The sequence below is a fragment of the Coregonus clupeaformis genome, chromosome 21 (genome assembly GCF_020615455.1).
Source record: "Coregonus clupeaformis isolate EN_2021a chromosome 21, ASM2061545v1, whole genome shotgun sequence".
In the NCBI taxonomy this organism is placed as follows: domain Eukaryota; kingdom Metazoa; phylum Chordata; class Actinopteri; order Salmoniformes; family Salmonidae; genus Coregonus; species Coregonus clupeaformis.
In genome coordinates this window covers 27,784,513-27,811,058 of record NC_059212.1, presented here as the reverse complement: position 1 = coordinate 27,811,058, position 26,546 = coordinate 27,784,513, and the positions used below count along the sequence as shown (strand labels likewise).

The following is a 26,546-nucleotide window of genomic DNA, read 5'->3' as shown; positions in this document are numbered from 1 at the left end:
TACCATTAAAATTAGACAGATCATGTCTTTGTCAGTGGGCAAACGTACAAAATCAGCAGGGGATCAAATACTTCTTTCCCTCACTGTATATATATGAAATCCATAGATTAGGGCCTAATGTATTTATTTCAATTGACTGATTTCCTTATATGAACTGTAAACTCAGTAAAATCTTAGAAATTGTTGCATGTTGTGTTTATATTTTTGTTATTTCAGATGACTGGGAATACAAATATGCATCAGTTGGTCACAGATACCAAAAAAAAAAGTAGGGGCATGGATCAGAAAACCAGTCAGTATCTGGTGTGACCACCATTTGCCTCATGCAGCGACACATCTCCTTCGCATAGAGTTGATCAGGCTGTTGATTGTGGCCTGTGAAATGTTGTCCCACTCCTTTTCAATGGCTATGCGAAGTTGCTAGATATTGGCTGGAACTGAAACACGCTGTCGTACACATTGATCCAGAGCATGCCAAACATGTTTAATGGGTGACATGTCTGTTGAGTATGCAGTCCATAGAAGAACTGGGACATTTTCAGCTTCCAGGAATTGTGTACAGATCCTTGCGACATGGGGCTGTGCATTATCATGCTGAATGCTGAACATGCAGTGATGGCGGCGGATGAATGGCACGGCAACGGGCCTCAGGATCTCGTCTCTCTGTGCATTCAAATTGCCATCGATAAAATGCAATTGTTTTCGTTGTCCGTAGCTTATGTCTGCCCATACCATTCCACCATGGGGCACTTTTTTTTGAAAACTCAGGGGGACAAATAAAATCTCCCATGGGCCAAATTTGGTCTGCAGGCCGCCTATTGAGGAACCCTGCTTTAGAGGCTAAAAACAAAAAACTTGGGAGTTGAAGTTCGCTGTGGACCTCAAAGTTGAGACTTTGTCCTGAATAGCACATTATTGCCCAGGTTGCCATTTGGGACGCAGCCTGCATCCATCGTTGAGAGAGCAGTATACTCTGGTCTGAATCTAATAAAGCTGAACTATTTAAACTGATTTAGTATCTTGTGCAATACAGCCTGCCACTGTCTGGACGGACAAAGGTTTGGGCACATCTACACTGAGCTCGGTGAACACTCCCTCATGTTGGGATTGTGTCACACTTCCCTATTAAACAGTATGTATTGTTCTTTAGGGTCCCAGACAACAGCTGGCTAAAATGTAATTATTAACATTTACATTTTAGTCATTTAGCAGACGCTCTTATCCAGAGCGACTTACAGTTAATGAGTACATACATTATTTTATTTTTCATACTGGTCCCCCGTGGGAATCGAACCCACAACCTTGCTCTACCAACTGAGCTACATGCCGGCCATTCCCTCCGCTACCCTGGACGACGCTGGGCCAATTGTGCACCGCCCCATGGGTCTCCCGGTCGCGGTCGGCTACGACAGAGGTAGGCTGTGGTTAGGGGCGGCAGGTAGCCTAGCGGCTAAGACTGATGGGCAACCGAAAGGTTGCTGGATTGAATCCCTGAGCCGAGTAGGTGAAAAATATGTTGATGTACCCTTGAGCAAGGCACTTAACCCTAATTGCTCCTCTAAGTTGCTCTGGATAAGAGCGTCTGCTAAATGTAAAAATATGGTTGTGTCCAAAATGCCACCCTATTTCCTATATAGTGCACTTCTTTTGATCAGGACCCATAATGCAGTAGGCTATGTAGGGAACAGGGTGCCATTTGGAACGAAACATGTAGAATGGTACAGTGGCCGTTAAATAGAGCATCTAGCTATATCCACAGAGCTAGGTAGTAGGGATGTAACGATTCTCCGATACGCATTGGTGCACGGTTCAAATGTTTAAGATACAAGTGCATCGGGTCAGAGGAGCCCAAACCGATCCAAATTAAGCATGCAGCGGTCAGAAAACCGATTCAAACGTTACAAATCGCAGTTTTTTTTACTCATAAGGTTGTATTCCAAAAATACCTCATATCTGTTGTGACTGAATTGATGCATCCTCTACTTCAGTTCAGCAGCCCATCGAACATTTATGCATGCAACTGTGTATGACTGTCAGATAACAGCTGCTCACACCAACGAGAGGTAGGCCTTAGGGTTGGGCGGTATCCAGATTTTTCATACCATTTCTGTACCATACCAGGGCATACGGTATTACCGGATATTGAAAAATATATATTTTTAAAAAATTTGACGCACAAAACAATTTAGGCAACAAGGATCTTGATCCAGGAGGGGATTGAATGTCCAGTCTGGGTACCAATCTTTTAAATTAACATTCCACTCCTTGCCACTCCAGGTCATTGCCAAAGAGACTGTCCTTTCGGTAATCTAAACGTTCAATACACAGCTGGATTTACGGCAATGCTCATTGGTTGTTGGCAATAACATGAACATTTAACAAGAAGCTTGACCTTGACATCTAGCCAATTAGCGAACCAAATGCAAAGCTGGAGCCCTGAGCTGGATATACTTAGAGTTCTTATACTTATCGTATATAGTTATAAGCAGTGGCGTAGCATGCAACCCTGCAGCCCCCGGGTGCCTATCCCTGTTCTAGGCCATTCGTACACTACCAGTCAAAAGTTTGGACACATCTAATCATTCAAGGGCTTTTCTTTATTTTTACTATTTTCTACATTGTAGAATAATAGTGAAGACATCAAAATAACACATATGGAATCATGTAGTAACCAAAAAAGTGTTAAACAAATCAAAATACATGTTATATTTGAGATTCTTCAAATATCCATCCTTAGCCTTGACAGCTTTGCATACTCTTGGCATTCTCTCAACCAGTTTCATGAGATAGTCACCTGGAATGCATTTCAATTAAAAGGTGTGCCTTCTTAAAAGTTAATTTGTGGAATTTCTTTCCTTCTTAATGCGTTTCAAACAATCAATCAGTTGTGTTGTGACAAGGTAGGGGGGGTATACAGAAGATAGCCCTATTTGGTAAAAGACCAAGTCCATATTATGGCAAGAACCACTCAAATAAGCAAAAAAAACAACAGTCCATCATTACTTTAAGACATGAAGGTCAGTCAATACGTACAATTTCAAGAACTTTGAAAGTTTCTTCAAGTGCAGCCGCAAAAACCATCAAGCGCTATGATGAAACTGGCTCTCATGAGGACTGCCACAGGAAAGGAAGACCCAGAGTTTCCTCTGCTGCAGAGGATAAGTTCATTAGAGTTACCAGCCTCAGAAATTGCAGGCCAAATAAATGTGTCACAGAGTTCAATTAACAGACACACCTCAACTGTTCAGAGGGGACTGTGTGAAATCAGGCCTTCATGGTCGAATTGCTGCAAAGAAACTACTACTAAAAGGAAACCAATAAAAATAAGAGACCTGCTTGGGCCAAGAAACACGAGCAATCGACATTAGACCGATGGAAATTTGTCCTTTGGTCTGGAGTCCAAATTGGAGAGTTTTGGTTCAAACCGCCGTGTCTTTGTGAGATGCGGTGTGGGTGAACGGATGCTCTCCGCATGTGTAGTTCCCACCGTAAAAGCATGGACGAGGTGGTGTTATGGTGTGGGGGTGCTTTGCTGGTGACACTGTCTGTGATTTAAAAACTGAGTTTAAATGTATTTGCCTAAGGTGTATGTAAACTTCCGACTTCAACTGTATGTATGTATGTATGTATGTATGTATGTATGTATGTATGTATGTATGTATGTATGTATGTATGTATGTATGTTACAGTTGAAGTCAGAAGTTTACATACACCTTAGCCAAATACATTTAAACTCAGTTTTTCACAATTCCTGACATTTAATCCTAGTAAAAATTCATTGTTTTAGGTCAGTTAGGATCACCACTTTATTTTAAGAATGTGAAATGTCAGAATAATAGTTGAGAGAATGATTTACTTCAGCTTTTATTTCTTTCATCACATTCCCAGTGTGTCAGAAGTTTACATACACTCAATTAGTATTTGGTAGCATTGCCTTTAAATTGTTTAACTTGGGTCAAACGTTTCGGGGAGCCTTCCACAAGCTTCCCACAATAAGTTGGGTGACTGTTGGCCCATTCCTCCTGACAGAGCTGGTGTAACTGAGACAGGTTTGTAGGCCTCCTTGCTCGCACACGCTTTTTCAGTTCTGCCCACACATTTTCTATAGGATTGAGGTCAGGGCTTTGTGATGGCCACTCCAATACCTTGACTTTGTTGTCCTTAAGCCATTTTGCCACAACTTTGGAAGTATGCTTGGGGTCATTGTCCATTTGGAAGACCCATTTGCGACCAAGCTTTAACTTCCTGACTGATGTCTTGAGATGTTGCTTCAATATATCCACATAATTTTCCTTCCTCATAATGCCATCTATTTTGTGAAGTGCACCAGTCCCTCCTGCAGCAAAGCACCCCCACAGCATGATGCTGCCACCCCCGTGCTTCACGGTTGGGATGGTGTTCTTTGGCTTGCAAGTAACCCCCTTTTTCCTCCAAACATAACGATGGTCATTATGGCCAAATAGTTATATTTTTGTTTCATCAGACCAGAGGACATTTCTCCAAAAAGTACGATCTTTGTCCCCATGTGCAGTTGCAAACCGTAGTCTAGCTTTTTTATGGCGGTTTTGGAGCAGTGGCTTCTTCCTTGCTGAGCGGCCTTTCAGGTTATGTCGATATAGGACTCGTTTTACTGTGGATATAGATACTTTTGTACCCGTTTCCTCCAGCATCTTCACAAGGTCCTTTGCTGTTGTTCTGGGATTGATTTGCACTTCTCGCACCAATGTACGTTCATCTCTAGGAGACCGAACGTGTCTCCTTCCTGAGCGGTATGATGGCTGTAAGGTCCCATGGTGTTTATACTTGCGTACTATTGTTTGTACAGATGAACGTGGTACCTTCAGGCGTTTGGAAATTGCTCCCAAGGATGAACCATACTTGTGGAGGTCTACAAATATTTTTTCTGAGGTCTTGGCTGATTTCTTTTGACTTTCCAATGATGTCAAGCAAAGAGGCACTGAGTTTGAAGGTAGGCCTTGAAATACATCCACAGGTACACCTCCAATTGACTCAAATGATGTCAATTATCAGAAGCTTCTAAAGCCATGACATCATTTTCTGGAATTTTCCAAGCTGTTTAAAAGGCACAGTCAACTTAGTGTATGTAAACTTCTGACCCACTGGAATTATGATACAGTGAATTATAAGTGAAATAATCTGTCTGTAAACAATTGTTGGAAAAATTACTTGTGTCATGCACAAAGTAGATGTCCTTACCAACTTGCCAAAACTATAGTTTGTTAACAAGAAATTTGTTGAGTGGTTGAAAAACGTATTTTAATAACGGCCACCTAAGTGTATGTAAACTTCCGACTTCAACTGTGTGTGTGTATATATATATATATATATATATCTTTCAAAGTTAATTCGTAAAATTCTTAAAATTCCAAATAACTTCACAGATCTTAATTGTAAAGGGTTTAAACACCGTTTTCCATGCTTGTTCAATGAACAATAAACAATTAATGAACATGCACTTATGGAACGGTCGTTAAGACTAACATCTTACAGACGTTAGGCAATTAAGGTCACAGTTATGAAAACTTAGGACACTAAAAGAGGCCTTTCTACTGACTCTGAAAACCACCAAAAGAATGATGCCCAGGGTCCCTGCTCATCTGCGTGAACGTGTCTTAGGCATGCTGAAAGGAGGCATGAGGACTGCAGATGTGGCCAGGGCAATAAATTGCAATGTCCGTACTGTGAGACGCCTAAGACAGCGCTACAGGGAGACAGGACGGACAGCTGATCGTCCTCGCAGTGGCAGACCACGTGTAACACCTGCACAGGATCGGTACATCCGAACATCACACCTGGTACAGGTACAGGTACAGGATGGCAACAACAATTGCCTGAGTTACACCAGGAACGCACAATCCCTCCATCAGTGCTCAGACTGTCCGCAATAGGCTGAGAGAGGCTGGACTGAGGGCCTGTTGTAAGGCAGGTCCTCACCAGACATCACCGACAACAACGTCGCCTATGGGCACAAACCCACCGTCGCTGGACCAGACAGGACTGGCAAAAAAGCGCTCTTCACTGACGAGTCGCAGTTTTGTCTCACCAGGGCTGATGGTCGGATTTGCGTTGATCGTCGAAGGAATGAGTGTTACACCGAGGCCTGTACTCTGGAGCAGGATCGATTTGGAGGTGGAGGGGCCGTCATGGTCTGGGGCGGTGTGTCACAGCATCATCGGACTGAGCTTGTTGTCATTGCAGGCAATCTCAACGCTGTGCAAGGGTACCCTTCATGCAGGCTCATCCTGACATGACCCTCTAGCATGACAATGACACCAGCCATACTGCTCGTTCTATGTGTGATTTCCTGCAAGATAGGAATGTCAGTGTTATGCCATGGCCAGTGACGAGCCCGGATCTATATCCCATTGAGCACGTCTGGGACCTGTTGGATCGGAGGGCGAGGTCTAGGGCCATTCCACCCAGAAATGTCCGGGAACTTGCAGGTGCCTTGGTGGAAGAGTGGGGTAACATCTCACAGCAAGAACTGGCAAATCTGGTGCAGTCCATGAGGAGGAGACGCACTGCAGTACTTAATGCAGCTGGTGGCCACACCAGATACTGACTGTTACTTTTGATTTTGACCCCCCCTTAGTCACATGTCTGTGGAACTTGTTCAGTTTATGTCTCAGTTGTTGAATCTTGTTATGTTCATACAAATATTTACACATTAAGTTTGCTGAAAATAAACGCAGTTGACAGTGTGAGGACGTTCCTTTTTTTGCTGAGATTATATATATATATATATATATATCTCTATATATTTGGCCTGATGAAGCGGTTTTATGCGCTGTATAAATGGAAGCTGATAAATACTCCTACAGTAATTTTTACTTTGCTGGTCCCATCTGGTCTCATGAAAAATTATGATTCCTCACAGTCCGAGAACGAGTCAGGAACGAGTAAACATTTATCAGACACCGAGACAAGACCGATACACTCAATATGTGGTCTCGAGACCAGACTCAAGACCAAAATCAGTCTTGAGTACTACAACACTGCCCTCAGCATTCAGATGCTTGTAAAATGGCTTTCGCAATGTCAAATCACAGGCTTTATTAGTTGAGTGACAAAATATTTGTTGGGTCATTGATACCATTACCAAATGTGCTGTAGAACATTTTGTTTTATAGGAGTTGAGTAGTCTACTGGAGTGGATCAACCCACATCCAACTGCTGATTGGGGTTTTCAAATCATTCAGATTTTTTATTGTTTAGGTTCACCTTAAAAAATTGTTTTGGTCGTTTTGTTTGAAAAAATATTGTATTTGGTCATTTTTACATGAACAGGGTAATTTCATAAAGGATATCAATCATTTATGTGAGCTGTGCATGGTCGCAGTCATTGGTCAGAGCGGGAGAAGCACTCTGTAAAATCTCAAAACATCTGCTTTTGAGACATTGCATTATATTATTTGGCAAAATGTCATGCAAATTTCTAAAGATAAATATTGACATAATAATAGCTCAAAACATTTTTGATCTGCAAAAATGACACGTTAAATCAGGGGGTGATTTCACATAAAAAGTGGGGGGACAAAAAGCATACATTTCCCCCACCCCTAATCTGATAATGGGGTGGTAGAGGCTCAACATGCCCTATGGCTCAGCTCAGGTGCCTACACACACACACACACCCCACTAACAGAGGGCCACTCAGTTTAGAGAAGTAATCTCAGACAGATCCAGCTCAGAGATGGCCCAGCTCCTAAACTCACAACAGCAGCAGATATTAATTTAAAATGGAAAATTCATGTGTTCATGCATCGAATCGTATCAATTCGTTCCCCTAATCAAACCGAAGCATTTCAAACTAAAATGTACCCTTCCTGCATCGTATCGGAGCCCATGTGTCATGAAAGGAGAGATGCGCATGTAGACTAGCTGGGAAGACCAGTAATAGACCTTTCAGGAATTTTCACAGCACAAAGACATTCCAGCTAGTCTATATGTTTGACATCAGCTGTCATACTTCACATGCTTGAAGGCAGCCTTTGGAGGCAACGGTGTAAATATTAATTTCCCCTCTCTGTCAGGGGAGAGAACAACCTATCTGAGGGCTCACTGAAATGTCAGATGGTGAACAACAGGCATTTGTTTGGCTTTGACAGCATTCTGGACATAGAGAGGTTGACATCCTCTATTACAGGATGGTGGTGGTGGTGGTGGTTGTGGTGATGGTATTGATAGGGGTAGTATTGATAGTGGCTGTGGTGATGGTATTGATAGGGGTGGTATTGATAGTGGCTGTGGTGATGGTATTGATAGTGGTTGTGGTGATGTTAGTGATGATAGTGTTGGTGGTGATGATGGTGATAGCGGTGGTGATGATAGTGGTGGTGGTGATAGTAGTGGTGGTGATGGTGATAGTGGCGATAGTGGTTGTGGTGATAGTGATAGTGGTGGGCTCCCATAACTGTTTGGTATGTTTAGTGTGTGTTTTATGACTGAAAAGAGACAGGTCATACAGGTCTAAGAATACTGGACTTTCTTTGTGTCTTGTAAGTCATTTTTCTCCAATTCCTGCAGTCTGGATGGGTGGATGAAGAACAGTAATACAATAACACTGCTCAGTCTGGGTTGTTCAGAATGTTTTTGCCACAACATGCTAAATAAAACAAACTAGCAGGCAGTAGTTTTCAGACAGTAAGATAAACAAACTGATACCGTCATATATAGAATGTTTGTGGAAAGCAGCATCGTTGTCACCAACATCTTGTTGCATCTATCTGACCAATCAGACTGCAGAGTGAACGGCAAGAAAGTGTTTGTGACTCCGTGGTCGAGCAAATGCTCCCAGGGCTTGGTGTGGAAAGCTGCATGCTGCAGAAGGGAGAAAGACGACAAGTAGATAACGGAGAAAACGATAAAAACTGACATTACACGCGCTGGAGTTGCGCATCACATTTAACAAACCAAACATTGAAATACATATAGAAGGTAAAGTAAAAACCCAAACTGGTCCGTGCATGAATACCAATATTTCGGTATTAAATCGTTTTTTTCCCCTCAATCTACACACAATACCCCATAATGACAAAGCAAAAACAGGTTTAGAATTTTTTGCTACATTAAAAAAAATATATGTTTTCAGACCATTTACACAGTACTTTGTTAAAGCTCATTGGGCAGCGATTACAGCATTGAGTCTTCTAGGGTATGACGCTACAAGCTTGGCACACCTGTATTTGGGGAGTTTCTCCCATTCTTCTCTACAGATCCTCTCAAGCTCTGTCAGGTTGGATGGGAAATTTTTCGGTACCCTTCACCAGATCTGTGCCTCGACACAATCCTGTCTCGGAGCTCAAAGGACAATTCCTTCGACCTCATGGCTTGGTTTCATGGCTTGGTTTTTGCTCTGACATGCACCGTCAACTGTGGGATATATATATATATATATATTATATATATATATATATATATATATTTATTTAAAATATATATATATATATATATATATATATATATATAATAGAGAGAGAGAGATAGGTGTGCCTTTCCAAATCATGTCCAATAAATTGAATTTACCACAGGTGGACTCCAATCAAGTTGTAGAAACATCAAGGATGATCAATTGAAACAGGATGCACCTGAGCTCAATAGAAGCTGTTATGAAGCCTTTTGGACCTAGACTTGGTGCTCCGGTACCGCTTGCCGTGCGGTAGCAGAGAGAACAATCTATGACTAGGGTGGCTGGAGTCTGACAATTTTTAGGGCCTTCCTCTGACACCGCCTGGTATAGAGGTCCTGGATGGCAGGAAGCTCGGCCCCAGTGATGTACTAGACCATAAGCACTACCCTCTGTAGTGCCTTGCGGTCAGAGGCCAAGCAGTTGCCATACCAGGCAGTGATGCAACCAGTCAGGATGCTCTCGATGGTGCAGCTATTTAACTTTGAGGATCTGAGGACCCATGTCAAATCTTTTCAGTCTCCTGAGAGGGAATAGGCTTTGTCGTGCCCTCTTCACGACTGTCTTGGTGTGTTTGGACCATGATAGTTTGTTGGTGATGTGGACACCAAAGAACTTGAAGCTCTCAACCTGCTCCACTACAGACCCGCCAATGAAAATGGGGGCGTGCTCAGTCCTCCTTTTCCTGTAGTCCACAATCATCTCCTTTGTCTTGATCACATTAAGGTAGAGGTGTTATCCTGGTACCACACGGCCAGGTCTCGGACCTCCTCCCTATAGGCTGTCTCATCGTTGTCGGTGATCAGACCTACCACTGTTGTGTCGTCGGCAAACTTAATGATGGTGTTGGAGTCGTACCTGGCCATGCAGTCATGGGTGAACAGGGAGTACAGGAAGGGGCTGAGCACGCACCCCTGAGGGGCCCCAGTGTTGAGGATCAGAGTGGCGGATGTGTTGTTACCTACCCTTACCACCTGGGGGCGCCCCGTCAGGATGTCCAGGATCCAGTTGAAGTGGGAGGTGTTTAGTCCCAGGGTCCTTAGCTTAATGATGAGCTTTGAGGGCACTATGGTGTTGAATGCTGAGCTGTAGTCAATGAATAGCATTCTCACGTAGGTGTTCCTTTTGTCCAGGTGGGAAAGGGCAGTATGGAGTGCAATAGATATTTCATCATCTGTGGATCTGTTGGGGTGGTATGCAAATTGGAGTGGGTCTAGGGTTTCTGGGATAATGGTGTTGAGTACAGTAGAGTACAGTAACATGTCTGAAATTTTCAATGACTGACAAGTCCTCAGAACCAATTGTGACAAATACTGGCTGAGAAACATCTCTAAAAGAGGACTATGAGAGAAAGTCCTTCCCCCATTTGATCGGACTTACAATGAATGTATTATGTAACCATGACTGTGAATCAATAAACATTACAATTAAGAATCAATGGGACTGTCACTTCTCTGATGGTTTATGGTTGTACTGAACCTAGCTGCTGAATATCCTGTTCATGCAAATGGTGAGGCATGGACAGTAAAACTCAAACCTCAAAATGTATAACTAAAGCCTCTAAAAGACCAGAGAATATTCTCAGGCAAAGCAGTCTCTGAGACCCTGGTAAGGCACGTCATTTTCACAAGCAAGCTTAAACTCAAGACAGGGGACCTGGGACTTGAGTGTCCTCAACATGACACAATCGCTGTGCCATCTAGGAGGGGCAGTGCCATAATCACTTTCACCTTTCCCCATGAGTCACAAACCACCAAGGAGGGAGGAGGAAAAAGCCATCGTTATGGCAACTGCCACTCCAAAAGTAAGAGCAGCAGGGACATGGGGGGAGGCAGAATCATAGACACTGTCGCAAATGGCACCCTATTCCCTATATAGTGCACTACTTTTGACCAGAGCCCTATGATCCCTGGTCAAAAGTAGTGCACTACACAGGAAATAGGGTGCCATTTGGGACGCAGAGTGTGAAAGCCAAGACTGAGGGATTGGGACGATGCAAACACATACAGTGGGGAAAAAAAGTATTTAGTCAGCCACCAATTGTGCAAGTTCTCCCACTTAAAAAGATGAGAGAGGCCTGTAATTTTCATCATAGGTACACGTCAACTATGACAGACAAAATGAGAAAAAAAAATCCAGAAAATCACATTGTAGGATTTTTAATGATTGTATTTGCAAATTATGGTGGAAAATAAGTATTTGGTCAATAACAAAAGTTTCTCAATACTTTGTTATATATCCTTTGTTGGCAATGACACAGGTCAAACGTTTTCTGTAAGTCTTCACAAGGTTTTCACACACTGTTGCTGGTATTTTGGCCCATTCCTCCATGCAGATCTCCTCTAGAGCAGTGATGTTTTGGGCCTGTCGCTGGGCAACACGGACTTTCAACTCCCTCCAAAGATTTTCTATGGGGTTGAGATCTGGAGACTGGCTAGGCCACTCCAGGACCTTGAAATGCTTCTTACGAAGCCACTCCTTCGTTGCCCGGGCGGTGTGTTTGGGATCATTGTCATGCTGAAAGACCCAGCCACGTTTCATCTTCAATGCCCTTGCTGATGGAAGGAGGTTTTCACTCAAAATCTCACGATACATGGTCCCATTCATTCTTACCTTTACACGGATCAGTCGTCCTGGTCCCTTTGCAGAAAAACAGCCCCAAAGCATGATGTTTCCACCCCCATGCTTCACAGTAGGTATGGTGTTCTTTGGATGCAACTCAGCATTCTTTGTCCTCCAAACACGACGAGTTGAGTTTTTATCAAAAAGTTCTATTTTGGTTTCATCTGACCATATGACATTCTCCCAATCCTCTTCTGGATCATCCAAATGCACTCAAACAAACTTCAGACGGGCCTGGACATGTACTGGCTTAAGCAGGGGGACACGTCTTGCACTGCAGGATTTGAGTCCCTGGCGGCGTAGTGTGTTACTGATGGTAGGCTTTGTTACTTTGGTCCCAGCTCTCTGCAGGATATTCACTAGGTCCCCCCGTGTGGTTCTGGGATTTTGCTCACCGTTCTTGTGATCATTTTGACCCCACCGGGTGAGATCTTGCGTGGAGCCCCAGATCGAGGGAGATTATCAGTGGTCTTGTATGTCTTCCATTTCCTAATAATTGCTCCCACAGTTGATTTCTTCAAACCAAGCTGCTTACCTATTGCAGATTCAGTCTTCCCAGCCTGGTGCAGGTCTACAATTTTGTTTCTGGTGTCCTTTGACAGCTCTTTGGTCTTGGCCATAGTGGAGTTTGGAGTGTGACTGTTTGAGGTTGTGGACAGGTGTCTTTTATACTGATAACAAGTTCAAACAGGTGCCATTAATACAGGTAACGAGTGAAGGACAGAGGAGCTTCTTAAAGAAGAAGTTATAGGTCTGTGAGAGCCAGAAATCTTGCTTGTTTGTAGGTGACCAAATACTTTTTTTCCACCATCATTTGCAAATAAATTCATTAAAAATCCTACAATGTGATTTTCTGGATTTTTTTTTCTCAATTTGTCTGTCATAGTTGACGTGTACCTATGATGAAAATTACAGGCCTCTCTCATCTTTTTAAGTGGGAGAACTTGCACAATTGGTGGTTGACTAAATACTTTTTTCCCCCACTGTATAGCCAGGCAAATACAGGCTGGCTACTAGAAAGGGAGTGTTGATGTCATAAGGTCTCGCTTGACCTTTTATGTGGAGCTTGACCCTAGTCTGTCATCACTGTTTTATCATAGAGAATGAGTTAACACTGACATTCCCTCTCTTTGTATCTCTGAGTGACTATCCCATGACATGCCTAGCAGCATTCACTGTGACCGTCACAGGTATGCTGGTGTGTGTCCTTATCATTAGGGCAACGTGATAGAGAAGTGAGCACTTACGTCATTATTGGCACGTTTCAAAATCATTATGTCACAAAAGGAGGGGTGGCTAACCTGCCATAATCTCAATCCAAAGGTCTTGGCTGCACCTGATTTTGATCCCAACTGAAAACAGCGGAGAGAAGGCAGAGCCCATACGTCTGGCGTTGGGTGATTATGGTACTTTGACACGCAACTGTGACATATTCTGTGAAATGCCACAGATATAATTAAACATTCAAACAGAGAGAGAGAGCTTAGTCAGTCTGAGCAAAAATTAGAATCTTTCAATTTAAATTATTATATAAAATTCTTGCTACCAATAGAATGTTATTTATATGGGGGATACAATCTTCCCAGCTCTGCAGATTTTGCTGTGAAGAGACAGAATCATTAGATCATCTGTTTTGGTTCTGTCCATTTGTAGCTTGTTTTTGGACACAGGTCCAGGAATGGCTAAAGGATTGCAATATTTACCTGGAACTAACCTTGCAGATAGCATTACTGGGTGATCTGAAAAGTAATAGTCAATCAATCAATAATATAATAATACTTTTAGCAAAAATGTTTATTTTTAATTCACAATCTGTAGAAGCAATGAGAATAGAAAGGTTCAGAACTTTTGTAAATCATCACAGTACGGTTGAAATATATAGGCAAATAGAAATCCTATATAGATGGTGTTAAGAGATAGATGGGAGGTATTGAATAGAGTTGAAGGATGGGACTAATAACAAATAATAACAAAGATAGCTAATAATGTAAGCATACTGTGTCCATAATAAGTATATAGGTTGTATGTTGGGAGCTTTTGGGAAAGAGCACAGTTAGAAAGATATGGCATACAGAAGCAAACCGGATGGACATCATGGAAATGATCAGAGAGGTTGAGAGTAGAAGTAGTTCAGGAGCAATAAAAAATAAAATAAATAAAAATATATATAATAGAATTATTGTAAAATTAACTCTGTCCATAAGGTGTAGATAGTAAGTATAGACCGGAAGTAGAGGCCTGGGCATTGTTGTTCACTAATTTACTCCAAGTAGGGAAAGGATGGTGGGGTTGAAAAGTAATAAAGGGGAGTATATATATATAAAAAATATAAAAAATTTAAAAAAACATGGGGGATTGGAAGTGATGCAGACAATTACATTGATAGAAGATACAATCTATCTGCAATATTAAGCTGATCCATCCCCCCCCCCAAAAAAAATATTATAATTAAAAAATATATATAACAAAAAAAAAGGCTGTACAACTCATTAGGGAGGCTACCAAAAGAAAACAAGGTCATATTATCCACCTCTCCCTCCACAATATTATTCTGCTTTCATAAAATAACGAGAAGATTTTACTATTCATTTTAAAATGCAAACATGTACTTCGCTTAGACAAAGAGGACAGATTTTATCCTGAACAAAAAGTAGCAATGTACTTTATAACCACGACTATCTGAGAGTTCATATTTTCTCTATTTTCCTTGGCTACTGTATAATGTAATCTGCAGGGTAATTCTCTGAATTGATGCATTCCAAATAAAGTGCATTAGACACATCTACAGTACTGTAGCCTGCTGCATGTCGTGATGTCTTCCATACAAACACAGTCAGTCAAGGGCAGGCTGACTTTCATACAGAATGCTGATGTGTATTCATTTCAACAATTCCAGGAATAAAACATAAGATGATATGTGCCTACTCTGTGTAGACCAAGACAATGGCTGTGTCCCAAATGGCACCCTATGGGCCCCGGTCGAAAGTAGCGCACTATACAGGGAATAGGGTGCCATTTGGGATGCAAACAATAGGCCTACAGTGCCTTCAGAAAGTATTCACACACCTTGACTTTTTAAACTTGTGTTACAAAGTGGGATTAAAGTGGTTGTCAATGATCAACACAAAACACTGTCAAAGTGGAAGAAAAACTCACAAATAAAATGTATTAATGGAAAAAATCAAACATTTATATATTTTTATTCGATAAGTACTCAACCCCGAGTCAATACATGTTAGAATCACCTTTGGCAGCGATTACAGCTGTGACTCTTTCTAGGTAAACCTGGATTGTAAAATATTTGCCCATTATAATTTTTTTTAAATTCTTCAAGCTCTGTCAAGTTGGTTGTTGATCATTGCTAGACAGCCATTTTCAAGTCTCGCCATAGATTTTCAAGCCAATTTAAGTCAAAACTGTAACTTGGCCACTAAGGAACAGTCAATGTCGTCTTGGTAAGCAACTCCAGTGTATATTTGGCCTTGCGTTTGAGGTTATTGTCCTGCTGAAAGGTGGACGTCTCCCAGAGTCTGTTGGAAAGCAGACTGAACCAGGTTTTGCTCTAGGACTTTGCCTGTGCTTAGCTCTATTCATTTTCTTTGTATCTTAAAAAAACTCCCTAGTCCTTGCCAATGACAAGCAAACCCATAACATGACGCAGCCACCACGATGCTTGAAAATATGAAGAGTGGTACTCCGTGATGTGTTGCGTTGGAACATAATGCTTTGTATTCAGGACAAAAAGGTTCATTTCTTAGCCTTTTTTTGCAGTTTTACTTTAGTGCCTTATTGCAAACAGGATGCATGTTTTGGAATAGTTTTATTCTGCACAGGCTTCCTTCTTTTCACTCTGTCAATTAGGTTAGTATTGTGGAGTAACTACAATGTATTTGATCCATCCTCAATTCTCCTATCACAGCCATTTAACTCTGCAACTGTTTTAAAGGCACCACTGGCCTCATGGTGAAATCCCTGAGCGGTTTCCTTCCTCTCTGTCATCTGAGTTAGGAAGGACGCCTGTATCTTTGTAGTGACTGGGTCTATTGATACACCATCCAAAGTGTAAAGAATAACTTCACCATAATCAAAGGAATATTCAATGTCTGCTTTTTTATTTTTTACCAATAGGTACCCTTTTGCCAGGCATTGGAAAACCTCCCTGGTCTTTGTCGTTGAATCTGTGCTTGAAATTCACTGCTCGACTGAGGGACCTTACATATACAGTGCATTCGGAAAGTATCCAGACCCCTTCTCTTTTTCCACTTTGTTACGTTACAGCCTTATTCCAAAATTGATTGAATTCGTTTTTTTCCTCATCAATCTACACACAATACCTCATAATGACAAAGCGAAAACAGGTTGAGATTTTTGCAAATGTATTACAAATAAAAAACAGAAATACCTTAAGTACATAAGTATTCAGACACTTTGCTATGAGACTCAAAATTGAGCTCAGGTGCATCCTGTTTCCATTGATCATCCTTGAGATGTTTCTACAACTTGATTGGAGTCCACCTGTGGTAAATTCAATTTATTGGACATGATTTGGAAAGGCACACCTGTGTATATAAGATCCCACAGTTGACAGTGCATGTCATAGCAATAACCAAGCAATGAGGTCGAAGGAATCGCAGGATTGAAGGTCCCCAAGAACACAGTGGCCTCCATCATTCTTAAATGGTAGAAGTTTGGAACCACCAAGACTCTTCCTAGAGCTGGCTGCCCAGCCAAACTGAACAATCGGGGGAGAAGGGCCTTGGTCAGAGAGGTGACCAAGAACCCAATGGTCACTTTGACAGAGCTCCAGAGTTCCTCTGTAGAGATGGGAGAAACTTCCAGAAGGACAACCATCTCTGCAGCACTCCACCACTCTGGCCTTTATGGTAGAGTGGCCAGACGGAAGCCACTCCTCAGTAAAAGGCACATGACAGCCCGCTTGGAGTTTGCCAAAAGGCACCTAAAGGACTCTCAGGCCATGAGAACAAGATTCTCTGGTCTGATGAAACCCAGATTGAACTCTTTGGCCTGAATGCCAAGCGTCACGTCTGGAGGAAACCTGGCATCATGCTGTGGGGATGTTTTTTAGCGGCAGGGACTGGGAGACTAGTCAGGATCGAGGGAAAGATGAACGGAGCAAAGATCCTTGATGAAGATCTGCTCCAGAGCGCTCAGGACATCAGACTGGGGCGAAGGTTCACCTTCCAGCAGGACAACAACCCTAAGCACACAGCCAAGACAATGCAGGAGCGGCTTTGGGACAAGTCTCTGAATGTCATTGAGTGGCCGAGCCAGAGACCAGACTTGAACCCGATCTAACATCTCTGGTGAGACCTGAAAATAGCTGTGCAGCGACGCTCCCCATCCAACCTGACAGAGCTGGAGAAACTACCAAAATACAGGTGTGCCAAGTTTGTAGCGTCATACCCAAGAAGACGATTTAATCAATTTTAGAATAAGGCTGTAATGTAACAAAATGAGGAAAATGTCAAGGGGTCTGAATACTTTCCGAATGCATTGTAAATTGTACCGATATGGGATAGTCATTTAAAAATCATGTTAAACACCATTATTGCACACATAGTGTAGTCCATGCAACTTATGACTTGTTAAGCACATTTTTACTTTTGAAGTTATTTAAGCTTGCCATAACAAAGGGGTTGAAATTTCAGCTTTTCATTTTTTATTAATTTGTCAAAGATATATATAATAATTCCACTTTTACATTATGGGGTATTGTGTGTAGATCCATTTTAAATTCAGGCTGTAACAACAAAATATGGAAAAAGTAAAGGGGTGTGAATACTTTCTGAAGGCACTTTATATCATTTCAACTGTAGGTCTGTAGCTTCAAAACAGAGCAGACCGAGCTGTAATTAACAGTAGCTAGCTAGTACAGTGAGGAAAATACTTTATTTGGGGAGAGAATTCCTTGAGCTGTATGGCTTTAAAACAACAAAGGTCTGAGGTCTCACAGAAACGGGCATCATATCAGACCCAGATGTGATGTGACCAAGGAGAGGTTGGAGTATGAAACTCTAAAAGGCAAGTAATCAACAGGAGTGCCTTATCCTTGGGACAAAAGGATCTCTACACCTCATCCCTTATGAAGAACTGGCTTTTCAGGGAAATTTAACAGCACTGTCTGCACTATGACGTATCATATTTCTGTAAGTGTTAGGCTCGGGAGTTGAACAACTTCCATTTGGTGGAACCAGTGAGTTAGGTCAACCAAGTGGATAAAAGCAATTGAGTCTATTGACAGTTCAACGTTTATGCCATAGCTTTGTCAATACAGTACTGGTGTGAGAACAGGAATTAATCAATGAAATAGAAAGCGTGAAAGAGGACACCGCATAACAATATTGAGTGGTCCATCTGAGGCCATGCCACTATTGGGCAATAGTGATAAGAGTTCAATGATTTGTTACTGTATAAAACGAGCGCATGTATCAAGTACTATCAAAACATATTAGAGTCCTTCAGACATTGGATTAGTGATTAACCAACCATACAGAGTATACAAAACATTAACCCTTGCTCCTTCCATGACAGACTGACCAGGTGAAAGCTATGACCCCTTATTGATGTCACATGTTCAATCCACTTAAATCAGTGTAGATGAAGGGGAGGAGACAGGTTAAAGAAGGATTTTTAAGCCTTGAGACAATTGTGACATGGATTGTGTATGTGTGCCATTCAGAGGGTGAATTACAAAATATTTAAGTGCATTTTCAACAGGGTATGGTAGTAGGTGCCAGGTGCACCGGTTTGTGTCAAGAACTGCAACACTGCTGGGTTTTTCACGCTAAACAGTTTCCCGTGTGTATCAAGAATGGTCCACCACCCAAAGGACATCCAGCCAACTTGACAACTGTGGGACACATTGGAGTCAACACGGGCCAGCATCCCTGTGGAACGCTTTTGACACCTTGCAGAGTCCATGACCCAACTAATTGAGGCTGTTCTGAGAGAAAAAGGGGATATACTCAGTGTATATTTATAGTCCAACATCCCTACAGCCTCCGTAAAAGAAATCACATATCAGAGGATATTATATGACCATGATTTCTTTGCCGATCTGATTGCTTTAGTTATTGCAAATTTGACTAGTGATTTCACTACGTATGTATACAGTATTAAGTCCTACTACATCACTACAGACTACAGCCTCAGTAAAACAGTATAAGCCCTTAGCGTGTAAATCAGTGGTCTGACAGAGTCAGAACCTACAACCCAAATGGCACCCTATTCCCTTTATAGAGCACTACTTTTGATCAGGGCCCTGGTCAAAAGTGGTGCACTATATAGGGAATGCATCCAGAGAATTAAACCCCTGGCTAAAATAAGCCAAGGCGCAATGAGTGGACAGCTGGTGAACTGGTTTGACGTTAACATTCACCTGACAATCAGATTACGTCAGTCCGGACACCTGTTGGCATGTTGTGCCCGTGCCATGCTGACTGACCTCTGTTTAAACTCTATCCACATAAGAACATCACAAATCTCCCTGGCTCACAGCAGGGCAGGTATACGTGTATGTGTATTCAGTGCGATGTGTGCAAGCCTTAAGAGAGCGGTGTGAATACCATCAGCTCACATATCAGTTCTGCAATGAGTCAATGACACAGTAACCATGTTTTGCAGACCACCTAGAACCCCAACCAGGGGCCGAATGTATCAAGCGTCTCAGAGTAGGAGTGCTGATCTAGGATCAGTCCCCCGTCCGTCCGTCCGTCCGTCCATGTAGGCTTTTTGTTCATTGTAATATAAAAGGTAAAACTGATCCAAAATCAGCACTCCTACTTGAAGATGCTTGATCCATAAAGCCCAAGAAATATACAAGCTGAAATATGAGTTATGAGCTGCGCTATCACTAGCTACACAGAACAAGGCATTTGATCTCAGGAGCCCCAGTCAAGAGGCTGATCTGTAAATATAGGTCAAAAAGTGAGAGGAGGTGAATAACTATGCATCTGTCAAATAAAGCAAATAAATAATGCAATACAGCATCAAACTTATTTCTGTAGAAGGAGTTTACATTTAATGTTGAATAACTTTCATAACCAACTAGTTTCCTGGTTTCTAAAACACATGACTAGGGAGTGAGTTTACCCTGTAATCTTTAGAATTATTCCACTAAGTATAGCATGATGATGAAATTAAATTAACTTCAATTTATATTGGTCAAATAGACTACCTATCCAAAGTTACTGGTTGCCTGTTAGATTCCCTTCTCTTCCCCCAAGGTTGTCCTCACAGCTATGGACTCAATTAGGCCTAGGTAAACAAGATAATATTTAAATGGACTGAGCAATGGAGATTTAAAAAGAGAGCGCATTATCAACATGCCCTTATTCAAACTCAAATAACTCTGCATATAGCCTTTGCATTTCTTTGATATTGTTATGGACCATTTTTAAAATATATTTATTTTTAATGCTTGCATTGATAAGATGCTAATGCTGTCTACACCAGCCAACTGCAACAGACAACAGAAAAGACTATGTACAGTTTCCAGTTTCCTGTCTCCTGAGTGGCGCAGTGGTCTAAGGCACTGCATCGCAGTGCTAACTGTGTCACTAGAGATCCTGGTTCGAATCCAGGCTCTGTCGCCGCCGGCCGCGACCGGGAGACTCATGGGCGGCGCACAATTGGCCCAGCGTCGTCCAGGGTAGGGGAGGGAATGGCCGGCAGGGATGTAGCTCAGTTGATAGAGCATGGCGTTTGCAACGCCAGGGTTGTGGGTTCGATTCCCACGGGGGGGCAGTATAAAAAAAATATGTATTCACTAACTGTAAGTCGCTCTGGATAAGAGCGTCTGCTAAATGACTAAAATGTAAATGTAAAAATGTTTCAGTGTTCAAATCTTTGGCTGCCCAGCTATCACATAATGTTCTGAGAACCATATGTTTCTGAGAGCGTGGTTGACCCATGATTATTTTGCATACAACCTTCCCATTGGTGCAGGATAGTTGCTTGGCTTTTGAACATTCTCAGCACATTTAAGAAATTGACCAAAAAAAAAGAAAACTTTATATTCTTGGCATTTCATTACTTCAACAGAATGTTTCCCAAAAGTTACATTTAATTTCAATTGTGTTAATGTTCTACGAACGTTCTCCAACCGGTTTGACATTGGGAATGTTCTCAAATATATTGAACAAAAATAACCACAACATGCAACAATTTCAACTATTTTACTCAGTTACAGTTCATATAAGGAAGTCAGTCAATTGAAATCAATTAATTAGGCCCTAATCTATGGATTTCATTTGACTTGGCAGGGGCGCAGCCATGGGTGGGCCTGGGAGGGCATAAGCCCACCCACTTGAGAGCCACGCCCAAACACTAGGGAGCCAGACCCAGCCAATCAGAATGAGCTTTTCCCCACAAAGGCCTTTATTACAGACAGAAATACTCCTCAGTTTCATCAGCTTCTCGGGTGGCTGGTCTCAGACGATCCCGCAGGTGAAGAATCCGGATGTGGAGGTCCTGAGCTGGGGTGGTTACACGTGGTCTGCGGTTGTGAGGCCGGTTGGACGTACTGCCAAATTCTCTAAAATGACGTTGGAGGCGGGTTATGGTAGAGAATTGAACATTCAAATCTCTGGCAGCACGTCTGGTGGACATTCCTGCAGTCAGCATGCCAATTGCACACTCCCTCAAAACGTCAGACATCTGTGGCATTGTGTTGTGTGACACAACTGCACATTTTAGAGTGTCCTTTTATTGTCCCCAGCACAAGGTGCACCTGTGTAATGATCATGCTGCTTAATCAGCTTCTTGATATGTCACACCTGTCATGTCGATGGATTATCTTGGCAAAGGAGAAATGTTCACCAACAGGGATGTAAACAAATTTGTGCACAAAATTTGAGCTAAATAAGCTTTTTGTGCATTTGGAATATTTATTTCAGCTCATGAAATAAGGGACCAAGACTTTACATGTTGCGTTTATATTTTTGTTTAGTATAGTTCCAAGAAAGTTAAGAAACAACGTTCTGTGGGAATTTCAGTACTTCCACAGAACATTCCACACAAGTTCCGATTGTGTTATATTTCATTTAATATTTTTTGTACATTCTGGGAATGTTCTAAAAAATGGTGTGACTTAAGCGATGTTCTCAGAATGTTCAGAGAATTTATGGTTCTCTTTTATGTTAGTTCTTGGCAATATTCTGGGAATGTTCTGAAAAATTGAATTACACACATTAATATCAATTAGCTTTCAATTCCGTTCTCAGAACATGAAGAAAACTTTCTAATAAAAAAAAATCACAAGAAAACTTTAGTAACGCTCAGAAAATGTTCTAAGACTATATTTTTTACAACATATACATTCTGTTCTCAGCGTCAACAAAACTATCTTATCTTGTGTTCAGGTGTGTTGGCCATACCTGATCTTAATGAGTGCTTGTTTCCTTTGAAATAGAGTCTGTTTGTATAGACTAAAATGAACAGCTTTCTATGCGTAAAAAAACAATGCTAGCTCCATCCTGGTGGCGCAGTGGACGAATTCCAGGGATAGACAGGTTGGTTGTTTAGCAACAAAACCGACTGATGCGCAACTATAGGGCAAAACAGACGGGGTTGACTTAGATTGTTGACAACATATATAAACTATATTTAATCTCCAATATTTATTGAAAACATAAACACATTTTCACAATGAGCACTTGTCTCAAATACATTGTTACTGTTGTTGGTTAGCTAGCTAGCGAATTTTAGCCATATTAGCATAGATGTGACATCAATCAAAACACCTCAATACAAGACATGGTATCAAGAACAAGATAAAACTAACTGAAACAAGCCACCTACAATTCCCCACGTGGCAGCTTCTTGTCATTGTTGCTAGCTATCTGGCCACCCAGAATCACAACAGACTTCTGCCCCATTGAATCGCGTGCATTGTTTTTTTGTGACGTTGTCAGCTAACCCGTCTAGAGAACAGAAGATCATGGGTTCGAATCTCATTGATGCCGTGTCACAATAAAAAAAATCTGTTTGCATGATTAATGCCTAAGACAATTAATTTCATGTGTCCTACTGTATCTGTGATTGGAGTTCAAAAAGGTTTAGCCCAAATAAGCTAGCAGTGTTATTAAAAGTCTTATTAAAACATTCTGTTAAAGTTAAGGAAGTTATTCAAAAACCTCCAAATAACCTTTACATTTCCTTCTTAGATTGTGTAAACTTTCTATAAAAACCATAACAAAACTTTCACAACATTTAGAGAAGGTTCCCAGAATGTTATTTAAAATTACCTTCAAAATAACCTATCATTTCGTTCTCAGAGTTAATAAAAACCTCCCAGGAAAACGTTCAGGAAACCAAAGTAAAACGTTCTCAGAACCTCCCTGCAACCTAAACGTTATTGTTCCCAGAACAGGCGAAATGTTCACTTCTGTTCTCCAAACGTTTAAAAACCGTTCCGTTTTACCAATCAGTTAACGTATGGCTTCGTTCTCACAACCAATGTGAAACCAAAAACATACGTTCCCACAACATTCAAGGAACCAAATGTGCTAGCTGGGTGAGCTCTGCAAATAAACAGGATACTTGATCAATGCTCACGCCTCCCCATGAGAAACTAGAAAAACATTGCTGAGTGTCGGTTCCAATTTAGGACTCACTACCAAATTTGAAAGAACATGTCAAATTGCAAGACCATAGACCGTAGGATAGTGGAGTCCGTGGTCAAGCAAAATAATGACAATCAATGTGTTTTTCTGTTTTCAAAAGCCACTTAGAAATGATAAAATGTCATGATAACGTGACGTTTAGGCAACACTCATACAAATTAAGAGTGGGCTACTTTGTACCGCCGAAAAATATGTAACGTTAGGCGTATTCCTCATCATTTAGTTAGCGACAATTCTTTGAATCAATCTAAAAATGCCATCAGTTGATACAAAATTGATATCATTGTCAAATGTATTGGCTTCTTGATTTGTCACAATGTTTATATTTATAATAGCCAACGTCTGATTAGAATACAGTGCACTCGTGGTGTGATCCAAAAGTACAATAAATCTGATATTATGTAGCTAGCAATTTATCGTGATATTATTCCGCATGAATTTGCGGCAGCACTCTGTTTATTGCATGCTCTAGTTCCTTCCATGAATTCCCACACTGCCTTCCCTTTTCTCAGCAGCAATGAATGTCCGTTTTCCCCCCAAATTCTGCTTACTATAATATGGGGATATTAAATATTTCTTACCCTCTGATAACTCCAGTTCCAGCTCTGCAAGTCTGGTTCGCACCTCCAAAGGAAGGGGTAACGTATCACGGTCCGCCATTCTGCTTTAAAATTACTTCGCTTTCTCTTCTCTTTTTCTCACTGAGTCCAGTAAAGTGTTTCAACACTGTCCTTTCTCCACAGAGTACCGATGCATTGGGCAAAAGAGGAGCGACTTGAGAGTGAAATAGAAATGCGGAAAGTGTTTGGGCGAATATCGCTCGGCTCGCGTCTTTATTCAAGTCCCGCCATGGTTGGTGGTCCCTCAAGTAAGAAAAGGTACTGCTGCTGTAATTCCAAGGTCTGAAAGTGCAGCTCAGGGATACTCAACAAACGTTGCCTCCAGTTTCTAGTACTGCGTGCTCTCACTGCTCTGTGCTGTCACACATTCACGTGATGCTTGAGACACACAAGAGCCCACATTCGAACCCTGTGGAGGGCGCCAAATGCCCACTTTAAGAACTGGTCGAGGAATTACCCCCTCTCTCCATGCAGAAGAATGACGGTTAAACATCACTGGCCACTCAACTGTCACAAAGAGCATTCAAATATTGAACATTTTGATCAGCCCCCCAAAAAGTATAGAGTACCAGTCAAAAGTTTGGACACACCTACTCATTCAACGGTTTTTCTTTATTTTTACTATTTTCTACATTGTAGAATAATAGTGAAGACATCAAAACTATGAAATAACACATATGGAATCATGTAGTAACCAAAAAAGTGTTAAACAAATCAAAAGATATGTTATATTTGAGATTCTTCAAATAGCCACCCTTTGCCATGACAGCTTTGCACAGTCTTGGCATTCTCTCAACCAGCTTCACCTTGAATGCTTTTCCAACAGTCTTGAAGGAGTTCCCACATATGCTGAGCACTTGTTGCCTACTTTTCCTTCACTCTGCTGTCCGACTCATCCCAAACCATCTCAATTGGGTTGAGGTCGGGGGATTGTGGAGGCCAGGTCATCTGATGCAGCACTCCATCACTCTCTTTCTTGGTCAAATAGCCCTTACACAGCCTGGAGGTGTGTTGGGTCATTGTCCTGTTGAAAAACAAATGATAGTCCCACTAAGCCCAAACCAGATGGGATGGCGTATCGCTGCAGAATGCTGTGGTAGCCATGCTGGTTAAGTGTGCCTTGAATTCTAAATAAATGACAGTGTCACCAGCAAAGCACCCCCACACCATAACACCTCCTCCTCCATGCTTTACGGTGGGAACTACACATGCAGAGATCATCCGTTCACCCACACCGCGTCTCACAAAGATATGGCGGTTGGAACCAAAAATCTCAAATTTGGACTCCAGACCAAAGGACAAATTTCCACCGGTCTAATGTCCACTGCTTGTGTTTCTTTGCCCAAGCAGGTCTCTTCTTATTATTGGTGTCCTTTAGTAGTGGTTTCTTTGCAGCAATTTGACCATGAAGGCCTGATTCACACAGTCCCCTCTGAACAGTTGATGTTGAGATGTGTCTGTTACTTGAACTCAGTGAAGCATTTATTTGGGCTGCATTTTCTGAGGCTGGTAACTCTAATGAACGTATCCTCTGCAGCAGAGGTAACTCTGGGTCTTCCATTCCTGTGGCGGTCCTCATGAGAGCCAGTTTCATCATAGCGCTTGATCGTTTTTGCGACTGCACATTAAGAAACTTTCAAAATTCTTGAAATGTCCCGTATTGACTGACCTTCATGTCTTAAAGTAATGATGGACTGTCATTTTTCTTTGCTTATTAGAGCTGTTCTTGCCATAATATGGACTTGGTCTTTTACCAAATAGGGCTACCTTGTCACAACACAACTGATCGGCTCAAATGCATTAAGAAGGAAAGAAATTCCACAAATTAACTTTTAAGAAGGCACACCTGTTAATTGAAATGCATTCCAGGTGACTATCTCATGAAGCTGGTTGAGAGAATGCCAAGAGTGTCCAAAGCTGTCATGAAGGCAAAGGGTGGCTATTTGAAGAATCTCAAATATAAAATATATTTTGATTTGTTTAACACTTTTTTGGTTACCGCGTGATTCCATATGTGTTATTTCATAGTTTTGATGTCTTCACTATTATTCTACAATGTAAAAATTGTTACAAATAAAGAAAACCCTTGAATGAGTAGGTGTGCCCAAACTTTTGACTGGTAGTGTATTTATTTCACAGGCTTCAGGGTGCAAAATCACAGTTTGAAGTGAGGGGTTGTAGCCTATATGAGTTGGTTTGGAGAGGGGTTGGAGATAAGGCTGGGCCCTTTAA

The 26,546-nt window shown here is 41.6% G+C and overlaps 1 protein-coding gene across 9 annotated transcripts in view; it reads right to left on the bottom strand.

The window, feature by feature from the left end:
* The window catches only part of LOC121535173 (disco-interacting protein 2 homolog C), a 243,602-nt gene extending 218,931 nt beyond the window's left edge, over positions 1 to 24,671 (bottom strand). For all 9 annotated transcript variants that reach the window (XM_045206282.1, XM_045206286.1, XM_045206283.1 and 6 more), the window contains exon 1: positions 24,276 to 24,671. In XM_045206282.1, coding sequence (XP_045062217.1) covers positions 24,276 to 24,354 — 79 coding nt within the window. In that variant the 5' untranslated portion in view covers positions 24,355 to 24,671. The remainder of the gene's footprint in view (positions 1 to 24,275) is intronic.
* Between the last annotated feature and the right edge of the window lie 1,875 nt (positions 24,672 to 26,546).